The sequence below is a fragment of the Sander vitreus genome, chromosome 9, assembly GCF_031162955.1.
Source record: "Sander vitreus isolate 19-12246 chromosome 9, sanVit1, whole genome shotgun sequence".
NCBI lineage: Eukaryota > Metazoa > Chordata > Actinopteri > Perciformes > Percidae > Sander > Sander vitreus.
In genome coordinates this window covers 18,778,771-18,799,237 of record NC_135863.1, presented here as the reverse complement: position 1 = coordinate 18,799,237, position 20,467 = coordinate 18,778,771, and the positions used below count along the sequence as shown (strand labels likewise).

Genomic DNA, 20,467 nt, shown 5'->3' with positions numbered 1-20,467 from the left:
TCAATTGTTTCAGGATATCACTTTATCCCCCCTTCTCCGCAGGAGTATTTTTGACCTGACAGCGCACTTTGTGTCAGATTTACTGCTGTTCTGATCCATACATTGTTACTGAAAAGACATAAAAAGTTGGCTTGCAAGGCATGGAGAGAAAACCCAAGCAAACCCGCTGATAGGTTTTCTCACTTGCTCTTTGCGCGAGGATCAGATAGCCAGAGAGGAGCCAGACGAGGAAGTAAAGGAGGAGGGACCAGTGCGGTGGTGTGTGTGTGTGTGTGTGTGTGTGTGTGTGTGTGTGTGTGTGTGTGAGAGAGTGAGCGAGAGATCACGCGCGCGCGTGCGCGTGTGTGTGGACGAAATAGTTTATACTGGATTCTCCGGACGCCTCCAGCGCTGTGAAATCGGAGGATCTCTCCAGTTCTGCTTTTGTACCCAAAGCAGTAGGTCTAATGCGCGCAAAAGGACGCAACACTCCAGTGCTACTGCGTATCTGCTCAGTTTTTTAACACGCTGTCGTTTTAAAAAAAAAAAAAAAAAGAAAGAAAAGGTTAGGCTACACACCTTTGCTGTCAATGGTAGCAGCACAGGTAGGGAAGAGGATCCCGGAAGAACCCGTAGTGCAGGTTGCCAGATTGTTTGCATAGCCTTTTATTCCAAAGCTAGCGAGCGTCGATGGACTTCTTTGCCTCATTACAAAACGTAGGCTAGTTATTCTCTCTTAAAGTTACTGATTTGAACGTGAATGAACGAAAAGAAGAAGATGAAGGAGCTGAGGAAGAAAAAGCTGTTCGTGGTGGTGGACGTGCTGTGCGTTGCAATTGGTAAGTTATGGACACCAAGTACAAAACTATACGTCAGCATTATCCGCATTTTTTCTAGGAGTCGCACTCCAGTGTTGTCAGCAAGAATTCTGATAGCATGAATATCATATCTTTGTGGGGACAGCGGGTTATTGTGTGTTTTGCACTCATGACAGCAACTCGGGAAGCCTTCCTTTATTCTCACGTTAAAGGGACACGACGAGGACATGTTTTTTAATGAGAGGGAAGATCTTCATGACAACACAGAAGCTATTGTATTCCAGCATCTCTTTAAAAGGCAAGATAAACAACTGTGGTTCCTTGCCTGAGTCCAGTAAGAGCAGCCTGCCATCCCGCTTGTTTATGCAGATCTCATCTGCAACATTGTCCAGGCTGAAATGTGACATTAAGTAGCACCATGCGTAAAACACAGGAGGAAATCTCATTCTCCTCACAGGCCTGCTGCTGCATGCTTCAAATATACTCGCCAAAAACTTTGCAGGACTTTACAGAGCCTCAGGAAGCTCAATGTTTGTTTATGGAAATGTAATATGCGTGCGTGCCCCGAATATTCCTCATTTTCTTCAATAGTTTGTCTGCCAGGAAGCTTCTCAAGAATTCCCCCACTTCTCACATACTGTGCCCTTCTCAAGATGTTGCTTCCACATGGCTCCACAAACCATTGTTTTGCATTTAGCTTCAGTTTTACATATATTTAGGTTTGTTTTCCATTGCTTTAGTAACGAGATCACATCATTCCTGTACAGGTTTTTGTCTCCTCGTCTCTGGCTAATGAACAATAAATGCGATGGTATGGTTATAGTTGTCAACATTTGTCTTTTGCTATCAATCTTTAATGAATGGAACTGAATAGGATATGATATACAGAGGACAGCATGTGTCATTTCAATAATTATAAAGCCTTCCATTAGCTGTTATGATTAGGTTAATGGGTTGTTTGGTGCAAAATGTTTTTTTTTTGTGTGTATATATTTGTTATCTTGCTTAACAAAATATATACTGTATACAGGAACTATTTACAGTTGAATGAGGGTTGGGAAAAATAACAAGCTTCGGCTTCATCCGGCTCCTTTTCGGACCGAGAGAACATATTATTTGTAACACTTTATAGATATTGTTTTTTTTCCTTTTGGTGTGTCGCTATGCACTCATTGTGTTTTTATATTTTATTTTATTATTTTTTTCTTTTCAAAATGAAATTGAAGATGAAAGATGATCTAATTGGACAATGAAACATGAATACATAAAACATTTTACAAATGGGATTATTGAACCCATAGATATAGAGATGAACTGTACACTACACACTATATTTTGTGTATATTACAAATAAATCTATTAATCATCAATAAATATGTCAAATAAAAAAGGTGTATAGAAAAACATCAAACAATCAACAAAAGTGTGTGTGTGTGTGTGTGTGAGACCACTGTGGTGGGACTTTGGTTTTCAAGCCCTTGACTGACAGGTGTTGCATAATGGTCTGGTGTTTTGTCGGCGTGTTCGTCCCCTGTTGTGTCTGCGCTGGTGATAGTGGTAGAAGTTCGATGGAGAATTCAGAACAGGATGTGCAGATCTGCTCTGCTCGGCAGTTTCAGTCCCCCTCTGGCTTTTCCGAGAGCTTAGGGGTGTTTTTCCGTCTGTGGGAACATCCCCAGACTGCTGAACTTGATAAGCCTCACCATTTCGCTGTCACAAGTCTGGGATTAACATCTGGGTTGGGTTTGATCGGTCAGGTCTGGATAGCTGCATCCAACCCTTTTGCCTTTGCCACCCACGTCAGCCACCCAAATAATTGTCAAGTCAACTCCAAGCTTATATATGAGGTTGCCCCAGCCATGTAATAATAACAACATGGTAGAGCTTGTAATTATTCCATTAGCCTATACGGAAACAGAGTTTTGAGTTGGGTTTTGTCTACATTTGGAACTATTTACATTTCATATTGTAAAAATTCCCATGTGAATCTACCAACACTGACCGTTAATCCAGTCTGATTGACAACTGCTTTTATCTTCTTTTTTTTCTTCCACGGAAGCGATTTCTTTATTCCCCTCTGACTCTGAATATGAATCTCCTGTAATGCAGCATACATATATTTCTTTTTGGTTATGTAATTTAAAGGCCAAATAAAAGCAGCAGATGCAATCACAGAGGCGTTTCTTTGGCATGCTCTCTGTCCCGTATACCCTGCCCAGGTCAAACTAACAACTGTTGTTGTGGATGAGCCTCCGTCTATGTTCAAACCATGTCAAACACTATCTCTGAACCTCTTACAGAAGATATATCTGATACAAAATGGCTGCTTAGAGCCAAGGAGTGGTTTTCTGATTCTTTAGACCCAAGGTTTGTTGTAATAAGAAACCTGTCTGATGCATGAAGGACATTAAGTTGTTTTTGCTTTTCAAACATCTGCCCTGGTCTTGAGTTTGTTGTTCATTTTAATCTCTTGACCTTCTCCATTCTTTCCTCAGTGTATCCTCCAGTCCTCCTCTCGTCTGTGTAAATCTACACTTGGCACAAGTAGACGGTGGGTTTTGGCTGAGAGCAGAGACCGGAAAGGTCGGGGGTTTAACCCCTCCCTGCCCACAGCTCATAGTCGTAGGTGCAGTGCAGCAGGTTGTTCAGGAGTCAGGGGGGGGATCGCACCGCTCACATTGCTGCATGACCCGTGCCTGCTGCAGGCGATGTGAATGGCAATGAGCTTGTGTGTGTTATGAGTAATGTGCTAAATAAGCAGTTAGCAATGTGTCTGTGAATAAACGGCCCCAAGGCAAGGCATTTCTGCAAGATGCACTCACGCCATCTGTGTTTTCCATGTGTAGGTTTTGTGATGTAAGGTAAGTTGTGACAAACCAGTTCATCTTGAAGTCTACTATGCATCCCATTACACTCAAATGTGACAAAAGGATTAACTGAAGTTTCATTTTCCCATCACGTGATTCTCTTTTTAGAAAGATGACACTGGGTTATAGTATTTCATTATTAGTTTTGTGTATCCTAATCCTGTGGATTTGGGCTCACATCCGGTGGCGTTATTTCATTTTGTATTAGCATCTTGTTATTGACTGATTCATTACCTGATAGAATAGAGTTTGCTCCCAAAGCCCCCACAGCTGTGAAAGTATCAAAGAGTTGCTACGTATTTCCTCGCATTATGTTCATCTTCTTAGACCGTGATTGCATGTAAATATCCCCATGCTCTGTTCTCTGACCTCGCTGGATGTCGGTTAGAGTTTGCTGGTGAAGCCGTGCTGTAGCGTCTCCAGGGAGCTGGGCCTCTCATGCCGTTGTGTTGGGAAGACTGATCGTCCGGAGTTCTCAGTGTAAGCCTTGATGGGAATTGTTTTCCTCAGGAGAGCTCTGTCATGGAAACTGAAGCCCTTTTAACATGGAACGTCCCTCTGAGAAATGCCAAGCCAAATTTGTTTTTTTTCTTCTCTTGTTCTCCTTATTGGGTTTAAAAAAAAAAAAAAAAAAATGTATTGATCTTAATTGCACAATGATTTCTGGTAAACTTGTAAGTCTTTTATCGGTCATACTCTAAAGTGGATGAGGATCTTTTGTGGTGGTCGTTTTTTGAAAAAACCCTAACCACATTAATTGTGAGACATCAAAGCCACATTCCCCAAAAGTTAAGTCAAGTTAAGTCGCGTACACAGATGAGGTCAAAAGGTTTAGTGGTGAGCTGGTAGAACATTTAGGAACTTTAGGGAGATGTAAGGCACTATTGTGAGTGTATCTTTGATGTGAGTGTATCTTTGATGTAATTACCTCCTTGGGGGAGGTGTTTTCAGCTCGGTTTGTCTGTTGGTTTGTTTGTCAGCAGGATTACAGAAACTCCTGGTTTCATGAAAGATGGGGGAAGGGTGTAGCATGGGCCAAGGAAAACCATAGACTGTACAGAGCATGTGTGACGTCACCAATTTGTTTGTGGAGCTCCGCTATGAGTCGTCGAGTTTGCTGTTACGGCGCAGTCATCCTGGTTGCGGATGTGATGATTTTAGACGAGAGGGAGGAGTGAGGGAGGAGCCTCGTTGCGTTTACACACTTTCACTAGCAATCACATCATAGCCACGCCCTAAAACACCCCCTGCTTTATCGCCGATTTTAAAATCAACGAGACCATAATTCAGAAAATCAATATCATTCTGTGTTGCAGAAGACTTAAAACTAGCGATTGAGACCATAAACTCATTATGAAAATGTTTACTGAGGTAATAAATCAAGTGAGAAGTGGGTCACTTTCTCATAGACTTCTACAGAAACCGACCTTTTTGCAACCGCACGTGTCGCCCCCTGCTGGAATTCAGATAGAATGCAGGTTTAAGGCACTTCTGCGTTTGCGGCACTTCGCCGAACCGGATGCTTTGTCCATTTAATATTATACAGTCTATGGGAAGAACCCATGACGTTTTGGAGCGGATCCGAATCACGGGGCGGAAAAACAAATAATTTTTCACTTTCGTTAACATTGTGAGATAGGGGCATTTGTGCTGCATTCATGTGATGTCGGAATAATCCGAAAAATGTGTTCTGACTGGGAAAGTTCACGCTGCGTGAGATAGGGCATGCCTTGGTGGAGGTGTGCACTCTCCGAGTGCCCTTCTAGTTCTAATAGTTATTGTTTTTAAGACATGAGGAGGAAATTGCATTGTTTAGGATTTCATGTTCCCTAATTGCTTTGCAAGTTAAAACAGTTAGCGCCTGCTGTTCTAATGCAGCTTTCCAGTGTTAAATGGTGATGATTAAAATGCTTCAGAAGTCTGCCAACATGTTTATTCTTTCCAGTAAAGTTTGACAGAAAACATATGCATAGAGAGGGAAGTGGAGTGAGCGAAGATTACTTTTTGACAGTGACTAGGATTTTGGGAAATGTGGCTCCTAATTTGGAGAAACGCAAACAATATCACCGGTGTTAGACAACAGCTAAACAAAGTGCCATTTGCATATAGTAATTATACAGAAGAATCACAACAAATTCAGCAATGTCACGCAGACGACACAGAAACACATTTTGACCTTTCAGAGAAGTTCAACACTATTCATGATAGTTAGTCTACTCTTTAACTCGCCCTGCAGATCTTTATGGTTTAGGTTTAAACCTGTGTGGCCTACATCTGTGATCTCCTCCAAACCCAGACTCTTTGATTGCCAGATTTAGCTGCCCTTCCACCACTCCTACAACCTCGCCTGCCACCCTGTCTCCTTCTGCACTGCTTGGACCTAAGCATGCATAAATGATGGACTGAGCGAAACAGCAGGATTAAAAATAAAGAATGGGCAGGAGCAGGATTTGGTGCGACTGGTGAAGTTGGGCGTTGCTCATGTGAATTAGAATTCCAGAGGCCAACGCCGGCAGAGGTTGTAGGCTCAGCACATACCTTCCACATTAGTCAGTCCAGCTTGAGGTGAGACAGTCAGAAAAGAGGGAGCATTTAGTTGTTTTATCGCGAGTCATCTTGTAAAGGTTTGTAACATCAACTGTGCTGATACAGAGCTCTGGTGCCACTGATGTCCCTTCGGTCATTTTAACAGTGCGTGTCTGAATTGGAGGAAGGAAACAAAAAGAGTAGGAAACGAAAAAAAAGTGGAAACGTTGACTGCAGCTAAAGGAAAAAGCCTTCTTCTGTCCTCGTCCACAGTGGGAGGGGATGAGAGTTGGAGGCACAGTCAGAGTAAATGACTAAAGAGTGACACAAGGGTGAAAAATAAAGAAGAATAGTGTTAATGCGAGTGGAAACGAGTGCTATCAACAGAAGGAAAAGATGGATTGGAAAGGGGGGGGAGAAATACAGAAAGAACTGGAGAGACGAGAAATGAGGGTGGAATAAATTAGAGCAAATGTTCCAGCTGTGACCCTGAAGAGAAGTTTCAGACCAAACGGGGCAGCCGAGGGGCATGAGAACACCCCCCTCTCACACACACACACACACACACACACACACACACACACACACACAGGCACACAGGCTTTACACGCCTTGAAAATATGCATAATGAAAACCCAGACTGTATGTTTTTCAAATGGAGGAGATAATTATCCACATGGTTTTGCAGGTGTAGCAGGTTATGTCAGAGAAACAAGGGCAAGTAGGTGTGAGGTACTCTCAAACCACTGGGGAGGGGGACTTCCAGATGATTGAGGTGTCAACTTTCCTTTTAGAAGGAAATGTGTGAGAGAGAGAGAGAGGACAAAGACAGAAAAACTGAGATGGGGAAAAAAAAACCAAGACAGAGAGAGAGGCTGAGAGAGGACGTGACAAGCCTCGAATCTCAGCCTCAGAGTGCGACTGTGGTCTAAATGGCTCTACGTAATTGCACATCTGCCAGCTAAATAAAGCACCATCCCATTGAGGCCTCTATATTTACAACAGAGGGAGAAGTGTGTGGGAGGATGCTGTGATCAAGAGAATGACAGACAGAAAGATGGAGCTCCAGAAAGAAGAATGAATGACTTTGAATAAGAGAGAAAAAAAAACAGCATGGGGGAAGGAGTGGTGGAAGGAATGAAGGAAAGAGTGCAAATTGCTTCTCACACTGACATCTTTGTTTGTCCCTAGTATCAGTTGATGCTTACATTTTCCGTTACGCTTCTCTGACTGATGCTTTTCAGACCCTCCTTTGAGATGCAGTCATCACTAATTACTCTGCTCTCTGTTGCACTAATGCCCATTTCAGCAGGGGGAGACACCGAGGTGCCACTGTGGATGAATGCTAGATTGCGGCCAGGTAAATGAGACGCCTTAAACTTCCCCGAATGGAACCAAAACCTCTAAAATGGGCCTTTCTTAATGTGAGACAGGAAAGCTCGAGCCCTGCATCCTGCAACTTCAAACAGGCTCCCATTAGGGGCTAAGGCAGGAGATTTCTGACTGGCAGGTTAGCTTCCTGGCTACATTCCAAACTGGCAGCATTTCCCTTCATCCGTATAAGCAGGTGTCTAGAAAGAAGGTTCTCATGTATCCTGAATAAGTACATCCACCCCTCCTTGTACCTTTCCTTCACATGTATATGTTCGTTTGTGTTTTCTAAACATAAAAAGTCAGAAGCCTTTAAGTGGAGGCAGCTATGGAGCAGTGTCAGTTTAGGTTGTCTCGTGGTATCCCAGAGACTTACTTTATCTGCCAATGGGTCTATTTTTGCTGTGTTTGTGTATGTGTGTCTGCTTTTCAAGAGAGTGGCTGGTTTGTTTCTCACAGATATGATCCATAAGACACATTCACACACCTCAGGATGTACCATTCATTCTGCCCATGACGGCAGTCCAGACTCTTTACATCATTTTATATGAGCACTTTTATTTTCATCCAAACTTGTAACTTACGACTAACAAGTTAAAGTCATGTGTCAGCTGAATTAGTGCTTCGTTTATGAACACAGAAATGAAAAATTCATATATATATTACAAGCCAAGGGAGGGTTGTTTAAGGCCAGCTGCCCTGACTTCACTCAGTACATGAAATGTGTGGCAAGCTGGCTAAATCTATTAAGAAGATTTAGTAAGTGCAAAAAAACACTCCTTAAAACCTTTAGTATGTAGCGAAACATATCAATACAAATGATACTCACAAATGTAATGGCGTTGATGTACATGCAAAAGCTATTAAGCCTTTTGTGAACTTGTTAGGAGGAAGGTTGTATATTTCATTAGCTGCTGGCACTTCTCTTTGAAGCTTTTCACTAAATTTTTCTCGCACTTTGCCGTGATTAATGGCTCCGCTCTGGCTAGTGTTAAAAGTTTTCAAGAAACAGTTACTATACCACTATTGTGACTGCAATAGAGAAATAATTATGTCCTTCTGCCATTTTAAAGTGACATTTACCATGCTGTATTAAGTAAACAAACATTCCCCGTGACGTTGTCCAGGCACAATCTTACACAAACCTTTTTAAAAATTGCTGGTATACAGTTATGATAGTCAAACAAGTCTTTACTTTTGTTTGCAGTTCCTGCATAAAAAAAGTTGCTATTGGCTGAAATAATATGTGGAGTGGAAACAGATTTCATGACACAATGTCATTCCCCCCCCCGAAGTCTCCCTCAGCTGTAATGCCAGCTGGCTATGGATCCCAAAGGACAATGTTTGTTTTAATGTCTGGTAATGCAAACACACTGATAATATTAAGTTATCAAATAACATATTTGACATGCTGTGTAAATTTCAATCGTGTCCATACTAGATATATGAGGAGCCTGGAAAGGTTTAAGATAATATTTTGAGTTTCCTGGCATTGTCTTTCTTTGTTTTCTTTTTTCACAGAGATTAAATATATTTTTTTAAACAAAGCATCAGAGCCTTGGAGTAGTAGTCACAATAATAACTCTTGTAATTAATTAAGTTTGATTTAAGTCCAACCGTTTGTCAGCGATGGTGATATGGAAAGGTACACCAGAGATGGTTGTTTCTTACCAGGTTGGAAGCAGGATGCAGGATACAGATGCAGAAGCTGCCACCCAAAAGCCACATCAATAAATCCATCTCAGGGCGCTCCCCTGAGGCGCCAGAGACAGGATGTCAGTTAAATACAAGAGAACGTATACTGTGGTTGTCACAAACAGGATTTTGGTGGCGTGAAGAGGAAAATATGTGGAATAAGACTTTATACACCAGGTTTACCACCCTGTCCTGACACGGCTGGTAGATGTGGAAACGGTGATCCAGGAAGAGTCTGGTGCTTGGTAGCCAGTGGGAAGTTGCCGTGCGGGGACAGGTGTCATCCAGCTGCTGCGGCTCACAAATAGGCCAGGGTGTAGACAAAGTGGGGAAGGTGGAATAGATGCATTGGACAGGTGTCGGCTGGTAAAAATATTGTTGGTTAAAGCAATAGTTCTGCATTTTAGGGAAGTACGCTTATTCACTGAGAGTTAGATGAGAGTGATACCGCTCTCATGTCTGTACTCTAAATATGAAGCTACAGCTAGCAGCTGGTTAGCTTAGCCTAGCATAAGGAAAAACGGCTAGCCTGGCTCTGTTGGAATGTAGCAGGTAGATTTTTATTTTGCATTTCACTCATAATAAACCTGCCAAGAAAATATTTGTTTGACGATCACTTGTCAAAACTGAAGGCCATTTTTGCTGATAAGTGTACTTTCACTTAAACATCTTGTGTTTGAAATATTGAAGATGGGAGTTGAGGGGGGGATTCCTCCTTTTTTTTTATTTTTTTTTATTTTTAATTTTTAAATGTCCTAAGAAGATTAGAGCTTTTCGTGTTGAAATCAATTGGTATCTCTATTTGTGTGTTTTCCTTCCCTGTTTGTCTCGTCTAAACCCTCCGAGGTCAGGAGTCCATGTGCAATCGTGGGTTTATCCTTTAGAGCACTATTGTTTATTCTCCTCAACACAAAGCTTCTATTTTGCCACTGGCCTTCCGTACTGAGCCAATAAGACTCTTTGTCTATATGGTGTCTGTGAGGAACATGTGTGCAGTTAGCATGCCACTAAACAATGACCGTACTCATCTCATGTCACCTTGGATATATGCGATGTCAGACACGAGTGAGACCCACTGCGGGCCATTGTACAGGTGTCCTTGTGTACTGTTGTTTATTGTGAATTACTGCATTTACTAGAGGAATATCTCTACTTCATTAGTTAATTAGTGGTTTACTTTTAGTCGTAATGTTTTTTTTTCTCAGAATGAGCTCAGGTTTTAATGTAACATGTTATCCATCCTTCTTCACATCTGCTCAGCCCACAGCCCCAGCATTTAAGGAAAAACCTACCAGAAGGTTTTTTTTGTCAATATTCATACATTTAACAGTAGGCTGTCGTTTCATGTTCGTTTCAGGGTGGATGTTAAACCCGGTGTTGCCATCAATCCAGTTGTATATTTTGCTTTAGTCTCAGTCTTCAGCATGTGGACCGTTTGTTTTCTCATCAGTCAGTCTCGCTGGAAGTCCTCCTAGAATTATGTCAGCTGCAGACATTTCTTTTGAAATAATGGGAGGGGTGCACTGCTCATTTACACAGAAATGTAATACTATTGGTAAAAGCACTTTTCAAGTACAACTTTCACAGCTGTTTTTCTTGCGTTTAGTATGTGGCTGTACCGTACAGCATTCCCACAGTGGCCCTGTGTCAGTGTCTGTCTGCCTGTTAGTGGTAGTGGATATCCGGGTGGAGAGTACATTCCTCAGTAGGGCTGCAACAAAGAGAGAGAGAGAGAGAGAGAGAGAGAGAGAGAGAGAGAGAGAGAGAGAGAGAGAGAGAGAGAGAGAGAGAGAGAGAGAGAGAGAGAGAGAGAGAGAGAGAGAGAGAGAGAGAGAGAGAGAGAGAGAGAGAGAGAGAGAGAGAGAGAGAGAGAGAGAGAGAGAGAGAGAGAGAGAGAGAGAGAGAGAGAGAGAGAGAGAGAGAGAGAGAGAGAGAGAGAGAGAGAGAGAGAGTAGAGAGAGAGAGAGTGATCGAGAGAGAGACAGAGAGAGTGCTCGAGAGAGAGACAGAGTACATCGATCATGTGCACTCAGGAGCCTTGAGCAGCTATATTTGGTCTTATATTTGCACACAGCCACATCATTCTAAAGAGCTGCAGTTGTGTCTGCGCTGATTTGTGTACTCTCTTGTGTCTGTGAGTATGTATGTGATTTTTACATAAGCACACATGCCTGTGTATATAAATACTATTTTGCAATGTTTATTTTTGTAATTCCTTGCTGCGCATTTCTACCCTGACATTTACCGACTGTTTTTTTTTTCTCCTTGTGGGTTGTTTTCATCATTATGGTTTTAGACCTTGAGGTCCGAGAGGGAAAGGGAAAACAATTTCACTATCCTTAGAGAAACATTTTCACGTCCCGGCTTTTAGAAAATGATGTCATTTCTGTCTTATGTTATTCCACCAAAACATGTTTTCTCAAATAGTGATGTCCATTAACTTGGATCAACCTTGTTCCTGGTCTGTAAGCCCAGTTATAATCTTGGCAGTGACTAATGCATTCATCTCATTTCCCCTAAAGCACAATCTCTCCAAATATGGTGAATAAATCCAACCCATCTCATCAGACTGTTGTTCTTCTGCTTTGTTTTGGCTACAGCGGCACTGCCCTTCATCATAATGTCCATTGTGTTCAAGCCATATCAGAGAGGGCTTTACTGTGACGACGAGAGCATCATGTACCCCCTAAAACCAGACACCATCACTCATGGCATGCTGGCGGCTGTCACCATCTCCTGCACTGTCATCATTGTAAGTTTTACTTCTATCTGTCTCCCACCCTCTCTTCTCACAGGGAGCTTTATTACATCTCACTAAAGCCACAATCTTGGAAAGTTTACAGGACTTCACTCATTTAACAACATTCTGGGCTGTTTGCTCCATAACTAACTTTAGGAATTGGGTTTGAATTGTTGATGTATAAGGATAAGAAGGGAAAGTAATTTAATTCTAATCATGCAAAAAATGGTGAAAAAAACATTGGATCAAAGCCTAAAAATAAAACTCTTTTGACTGTTGGCCCTCTTCCCTCAGATCTCCACTGGAGAGGCTTATCTGGTCTACAGCAAGAGGGTTTACTCAAATTCTGACTTCAACCAGTATGTAGCTGCACTCTACAAGGTGGTGGGCACCTTCTTGTTTGGTGCATCTGTTAGCCAGTCGCTCACCGACCTTGCCAAGTTCACCATCGGCCGCCCGAGACCGAACTTCATGGCCGTATGTGTCCCTAAGGTCTGCACGGGATACATGCAGGTGATCAACTGCACAGGCAAGCCTCAGGACGTCACCGAGTCCAGGTAGGACGGGGAGATCTCAGTGTTATAGTAGTATACTTGTACCATTATGCTTTAACACTAATGATCACATACTGGTGTTTGTCTGTGGAGTGACATTCTAACACATTTAACATGATAATGATGCTAACAGGGTTCTACAGTTTAAATGTCCTGTGTGACGCATTTTGATTTGTTTTCTTCTCCAGATTGTCCTTCTACTCGGGTCACTCCTCTTTTGGAATGTACTGCATGCTCTTCCTCGCGGTAAGTACAGCACATGAGCCTAAATCCATGGTTAAAAGTCCTAACACACAGTGTCAACACGCATCTCCATGTACAGTAAACACGGAAATCACTCCATGTGATCTCCATGCAGATATCTCGGTGTGATATCTCAGCTGAGAACAGGCTTATGCATTTGGATCCGTACTCGAGGGCTAATTGTTGAGGAGAAAAGGCTCATAGAGGCGGTTTCTGTCTGTGGACATAAAAGGACAAGGCAAGAGTTTAGAGGAAGAATGTGGGTACTAGGAAAAATGATCTGGAGGCCTCTGCTGCCTTTTTCCCAGCAATGATGACAGCAAAGCATGTGCTGTGTTCTGTCCTCCCAGGCCTATCCGGTTCATTACCCTTGGCCCCATCCCTTTTGTATAAAAAGCCAGGCACCAGTGCTTGACAGCAAGCGTCAAGAGGCCAAGCAAAGCAACATTGTTCAGTTTAAAGACAGAATATCTCAAGCGAGTGTCCATTCCTGTCAGTGGCTCTCAGGTTTCCAGGCAAATGCTACAAACAAATTGGGCAGAGCTGTGATATCCAGTAGCCTGCGTCCCTCAGTGTTCAGTACAGAGTGTGGCTGTGTGACAGGAGGGACTGTAGTGTGATGCCAATTTTTGCACCTTCAACAGCAGTCCAGAAGAAGCCCAGAGAAGTACTGTACTGTTGCCAGGTTCATAATTGTTTTGCTGTTTTCCAGTAAAAAGGGGTTTCAGTCCATAGTGAACATAAATTAGTTTCGTACTCAACACCTTTTTTACAGTTAAATCCAATTTGGGGCTTACCAGCAACCTTTTTTGCATTAGCGCGACAAACTCGAAATAAATGGACTTTTTTTGTTTTTGGTGTTTGGAGTGAGGTACTATTTAAACTTTGAAACCTTACAGTACAGCAAATGCAGAGATGTGGAGATTGCTCCATTACTTTACTGCTTTGTCAGCATACTGCATGACATTTATATAACATTGTGTCTTTGCAACTACTGTAGATGTTGGTCCAGACAGCATTTGCATTATCCTAACCCTTTTTTATGGTGTGATAGCCAGACCAAAACCACTTCACATCTTTTTCTCAGTGTAATAGCAAGTTGACAGCAAGGTTATAATAGTTTTAAATTTTCAATGAGTTTTTATTTTAGTTTTGACTTTTGGATTTCATTTTCAGTTTAGTTTTAGTTAGTTTACAGTGTGTTTGCTACTTTTAGTTAAGTTTCTGGTTTTGTTAGGGTCAGGTCAAGTATGTAGCTAAATACATTACAAAATACATGGTTGGAGAATAGCCATGATGTTTAATGTTAAATCTTTGTGCTTCTTTAGTGTCCGAAGTGAAGCAATTACGGCATAGCACCGTATCTCGTCCATTCAATGTCTGTGGTTCGTCACGAGAGTTGACGAGAATTCATGCTGTCTGCTTTTTTTTAACAGTGACATGTTTTTGATGTAGTTTTAATTAACTTTGTTTTATTCGAGTTATTTATGTATCTATATTTCATGTTTTAACAATTTGCAGTTTATGTACTTATTATCCATTGTTCGGAGCTTTTATTTGTTTATATATTTATGTATATTTTGTGTGTTTGTGTCTTGCCTCTGGTGTTTGCTCACATATGATAGCGTTTCCCCAGTTTGGTTCAGCTTGTTCCTGTTTTAAATGACATCATTTCTGTCAATGGACCTTTTTCACAGCAGACATTTTGACTTGTCATAGTAGGAAAAGCACAGCTGAAACTGATAACCTTAACGATGGCTCAATTCCATCAAGTGTCCCAGTAAGCTATCAGTGAGTCAGCATGCACAATACCAGGGCCTCTCCTAAGTGGAATGCAGCCGTCATTAATGGTTTTGAATACACTTGGGCTTTTCCTACTATGACATGCCAACATGTCTGCCGTGGAAAAGGTCTATTTAGGGGTGGTTAGGTAGATGGGTGTGGGGGTGTATGAAGCACTTTGTGCTACATTTTTATGTATGAAAAGTGCCATATAAATAAAGTCTGATTTGATATTATAGCTAAAAAAAAAAACTAAAACTGAAATGGTTTACACTGGTTTACATTTTTATTAGTTTATTAACCTGGCAATATACTGTAGTTTCACATTAGTTTTTCTTGAAGGGTTTAGTTTTGATTTAGTTTCAGTTTACTAAAAAATATTTTTCGTTTAGTTAACAGTAATAACACTGGTTGACAGCCCTGGTTGACAGTCTCTCCCCTCTGATCTCTCTCTCTCTCTCTCTCTCTTTTCTGTCTCTTCTCCACCCGTGGTCTACCACCCTCTGTTCCTTTTCCACTTCCTCCAGCTTTACGTGCAGGCGAGACTGGTGGCTAAGTGGGCCCGACTTCTCCGGCCCACCATCCAGTTCTTCCTGGTGGCCTTTGCGGTGTATGTGGGTTACACCCGAGTCTCTGATTACAAGCACCACTGGAGCGACGTGCTGGTGGGGCTGCTGCAGGGAGCGCTTGTTGCTGTACTTAATGTGAGTCTCCACGACAACTTCTCTCAAGGGCAAACATTGCAAAATGTGGAATTCCTACATGACATAACATGGTCTGGTATCATGATGCTGAGAACTTCATGCAGTGATGGAAGCCAATCATCAAGCCATTCACAGAAAGTGTGAAATTTTATACTGAAAAATTGTATGATGTCATCAGCTTAGAGAAAAAAATATAACAAAATATATGTTTTGACATTAACTTTTCTGTGAAGTGGCTCTAGCTTCAAATCTGGTGACATCTGTACTTTGAGTCTTACTCCTGTGTTTTCTGGCTTAAGGAAAAGCAAACATGGATGGTGCTCCAGGTCATAAAAATGACATTTAATAGAAATCTTTTTGTTCATGATACTCCCTTTCAAAGCAGAACAGCCACTTAAGAATGGTCCATATTCCAGCTTTATTTCAGTCTGGCAGTAAAAATCTGTATAGCTGACAGAAAGCATGAGGGGAATGAAGTGTGACAGCAGCAAAGTGTGATTTGATACAAACCCACACACTTACACTGGCAGGTTCTCAGGCAATAAGTCCATTCAGGACACTTTATCCAGCTGGGCTTCTTTATTGTTGGGCCATTTTGTGTGTGTGTGTGTGTTGTACTTTTGGCCTTCACAGTGTTGTGTGCAATTAAAGACTCCTGGGCATAGTATTTTATGGCCTTCAGGGGATGTGCCTGCTCCCTGTGTGTTCCTCTCAGATGTGTGTGTGTATGTCACTTAACAGCTGTGCACAGACCTGTCCAGACATATGCAATCATAGTTTCCAGCCCTGCCCTTACTTCCTCTATATCCCTTACATGCTTATACTCCAATCTCTGTGGAAAAAGTATTCCATAAGTGACCAAAGTCTAACATCCTCTCATTTTTCTTCCTCGGCAGGTGCACTTTGTGTCAGACTTCTTTAAGAAGCGTCCTCCTCGTTGCACTAGGCCAGACACAGCTGATAGCGAAGAACCAGAGAGGAAACCCAGCGTGCAGATTGTAGACTCCGAACACAGCAACCATTTCAACTATCACCGCAATCCAGGCCCTGTGTGATAGGGGCTGAGGCTAGGGAACAGAGGCTGCAGCCTGCAGACCCAAAACCTGTGTGATAGGGTCCAACTCTAGGGCTTCAACCTTGATTGTGCAGTCAACAGCATTTAGTTCAGGGAATTACCTGGGTCTTGACTCTATCAGTTGCCCGCTGCAGACTCCTGATGCTATGTGAGGAGTCCTATGAGTGTGAGATGTTACGTTTTAAAGTGTCTACATGAATTCTGCAGCCAGCCCTTTGTATGTCTTTTTGAAAGAAGTAAAAGGTAGAGATCAGGTCTATAGCTTGCAGCCTCCAAGCCCCATGCTCCCTGCCTCTGTGTCAACCACTCACACCCCACCTACTCCCCAACCACTGGACTGACTGAGGGGGCTGCATTCCATCGCCAGGTGCCTGAGCCCCCTCTCAAAGACACCATGATGATCTCCTATCTCTCTCAACACAGAGAGGAGCATGTTGTTTTTAAGACATCATTGTTGATGTTGAAGTGTATGTGCTTAAAGCTGCATTAAGTGAAAGACTCCATACCCACAGCAACAAAGCTCTAATATACTAATGCCTTCTTAAGTGCCTGTGGCTTACGTCTCAGCAGATGTGAACAGCAGAAATGCAGGAACATGGGCATCCAAATCAGAGTCCTATCCTTCCAACTGACAAATGTAAGTCTGATATCCATTCACTTTTATGCCACCACTTCCTGAGAAAAAGATGGATATCTTTGGCTTGATACATGCTCCACTTACTTTACTTATTACTTGCTTATCAGGTGCAATAAACATTTCTCAGGCCGTGTTTGAAGGAAACAGCTGCCCACAGATTTATATAATGGATCAGTGAGAGTAGTTTCACTTATATGGATTGATGAGCTAAAACGGCCTGAAAACTGCAGAGATATGGGAAGGGAAGATCTAGTTGTTGATTCTCAGTGGAAGTCATAGTACAATAGCAACTATTCTACTTACCAGGAGTTCTTTGATTTTATGTTAATATCAAATATATCGCTTAATGTAGCTTTAACAATTTTTTTATGTTTTTGATTTCTGTATGTAAGGAGCCAAATGTGTAGGCAGCGATGAAAGAAATGTAAGAACGAGAGGAAGAAAGACAAGAATGTTTATAAATGTATGTAAAGGCACAGTTTGTTGTAAGTGCACCTTAAAGAAGAGGCTCCACACTAGAAGAGCATTGCAAATCATAACAAATTATTTTAACGGTAAGGCCACTTACCATTTTCTCCATGTTTCATGTCATCCTGTTGGCAAAAAGGCTCACAAATGAATGTCAGCTGCAGGCCACCACAAAGCTGCTTTGAAAGGCGATCTATATTGAAAATCTTAGGTCAGATGTAATTCTAAGATCTGACTTTAGTTGACGATGCGTTTCTGCCAGCTCCCCTAACTGCCTCATAAACGGGTCTGGGTGTCTACTCCGACAAACAATGTATTTCTTTTAAAAGTGACTATACAGGCTTGTTGTCCCTGATGACTCACACTACATTGATCAACTCTGCTTCACTAGTATGAGTGGATTTCTACTCCCAGAAATTATTCTTAGTATCATGTTGTATCATTGCCCAAGTGTGTCCAGATAAGTGCCTGACTTGTCGCATTGTCTCTTCATTGCCAATTAGTCTGAATCTGAACTACGGAGCGGAGATCACATACTGAGTCTTAAGGCCCTGACACACCAAGGAGATCGTCGATCCAAGTTGGGCCGACGGTGAGCATCACTCGCCCCTAGTTTTTGCGTTAGGTCATGCACCGTGGCCATGTGTCGGCCTTCGTCTGCCTTTTTTTGGCCAATCAGCACCCGTTCCGGCGTTGGCGCAAGAAATTCATCTGGTTGGCTATTCAGCTCAAGTGAATTAGTACACGAGAAGAAAAATTATAGTGAGGAAAGCAAACCAATGACTGAGAGTGCACACAGAAGGCTCTTCTAATTTGTCATCTTCATCTCATCTGATCAGTCCAATACACATAGAGTTGTCAAAACTGGCCAAAAAGTATGTTTGAATGGTCCTTTTTTTTTAAACTCATAGGTTTGAACTATTGGAATGCACATTATGTCCATAAGATGGCGGTTTCTCTTTTTGAATGACGAATAGATTACTGCCACCTGCTGGCATGGAGAGTTATTTCCTCTCACGCAGGCGCAGAACGTACGTGGCATTTGGCTGTCAGCTGTAGTCTTTGCGGTGTGTTCAAGTGCAATTCCTTTGGCCAAGAATAGGCGACGTGAGGCAACACCACAGTTGGCCTTCATCGCCACTAGTTCTTGGCCATCTGCTTGCCGTGTGTCAGGGCCTTAAAGGTTAAGGGCAGATTTTATGTCCAGACTGAGTCAGATTCACCTTTAATCAGTGGTGATGCTTTTCTAAAAATGTATACATTTAATTGTGGAGTTTGTGAATGAAATATGTTTCCCCTGTGTGAAATGGACTGCAGAGGTTGAAACCATTGATACAGATAGCTTTCATTTCTGTTGGACTTATGTGCTATACCACTACTTTATTGCCAATCAAATATTAAGCAATTTGCCCTCTATCTTGTCTTCTTTTTTCTGTTTTATTGTTTTATTTCTCAAATAATAATAATAATAATAATAATAATTAAAGAAGGATGAGACAACCATTTTGAAAATGGTGTTTAATTTATTATAAATAAAAGAAGTTCTTTATTTACTCTTACAAGGCTGGAAATGTCAGCGCTGTTTTTGTGCAATCACCCCTGCTTGCCACTATGAGCCACAAATACTGTATATACTAATGCTATGAGACATGTTTCATGTTGCGTTTATATATGCTTGTATGTTTTTATTTCACATGTAGTTGCGTTTTTAATTTCACCTGTACAGTGTGCTTTGGCCCATGCCTTCTCAGACTGGTGGCTGGAGAAGTTTGCCACATAAACGGATCCAATTCCAGGTCCAAACATAAGCCAGATGCCTTGGCAGGGCTTTTAAAGGGCTGTTGTAATGATAAAGGGTTACATACCCAACTGTGTTTTTGAAGCTAGTAACACTGCTCCGTTCCCACTTCAAAGATTCATCTGTGTTCCTCTTCCCATTCCTGTGTTGATAAATGAGGTTAATTTGGGAATAAGGTCTCCTGTACAGTTTGTGTACAGCATGCAGACCCCTGGAGGACTGACAGCAGATCTGAGAGACCACAAAGCTGATAAGGGGGGGGGGGACAGGAAGACGGTGAGAATCTCACCTGGTAGTGATTGTAAGGCCCCAAAGCTGAGCTGAAACTAGAGAAAGGCAGGGTACTTTAGGGGGTGGGGGTGGGGTATCCCATGGGGAACCTTGGTCCCTGAGGACTTCTACACATTCAAAACAGATTTACAACAAGAAACAGCTGGAACTGGTTGCAATGAAGTGCTGTGCGAGCCCCCACCCCTGCTCCCCTAAATCTAAATCCTCAAGAGTGTATTACTGCAGCCAGACTAATAGCCCAAATGAAGATGAGGATGTAGAAACGGCATGGTGTATGATGCCTCTCCAGCTTCATGAAAAACCAAGGTTCTCAGCTGTTCATGTGGCTCCATGTGTTATTATGCTTTATTGGATCAGTGCCTTAAAGTAGGTACTGGTTGGCCAATCTCCTGTTTATATGTCCATTTGTAGGTATGATTCACATTGTTTGCTTTTTATGTAAAGATCTATAGGCTTTAAACCAGAGAATTTTAAATAAAGGTATAATCCACATTCAGTTATATTGTTTTGTTTATACATTTAATGTCACTGATGTTTTCATGGAATTACACCGGGCTTCCTTAATTGTTGATACAGAGATTTGAGGTATGATGTATTTCATGTCTACAGTACTTGATAGATGGTAATGGTAAACGTGTGTCCTGCAGAAAGGAACTTTTGTCCTTTTTAAGAAATTAAATATGATAAACCACGTTGTTGCAGCATCAAGATTTCAAGATGTTCTTGGCGAGTTCACTGTAATCTTGATTGCAAGCAATATTTCATTTCAATGATGCAAAATAACAACCCTTCACAAGCCAAAAAGTCAACACACTCGAAATGGGTGTTGCAACAAGGCGTGGAGGGCATTCGTTATCTAAAGATTGTTTGTTTGTTTGTTTGTTTCATAGTTTATCCACCAGGATGATGTATAGCATCT

General features: G+C 41.9%; 1 protein-coding gene across 1 annotated transcript; it reads left to right on the top strand.

Moving 5' to 3' along the window:
- The first annotated feature begins 272 nt into the window (after window positions 1-272).
- plpp2b (phospholipid phosphatase 2b) lies at window positions 273-19,015 on the top strand. Its single transcript, XM_078259074.1, has 6 exons — window positions 273-818; window positions 11,857-12,008; window positions 12,291-12,553; window positions 12,739-12,796; window positions 15,103-15,279; window positions 16,176-19,015. Exons 1-6 carry the CDS (start codon window positions 740-742, stop codon window positions 16,332-16,334), a joined length of 888 nt encoding a protein of 295 aa, XP_078115200.1. The 5' UTR covers window positions 273-739; the 3' UTR covers window positions 16,335-19,015.
- Window positions 19,016-20,467: the final 1,452 nt, after the last annotated feature.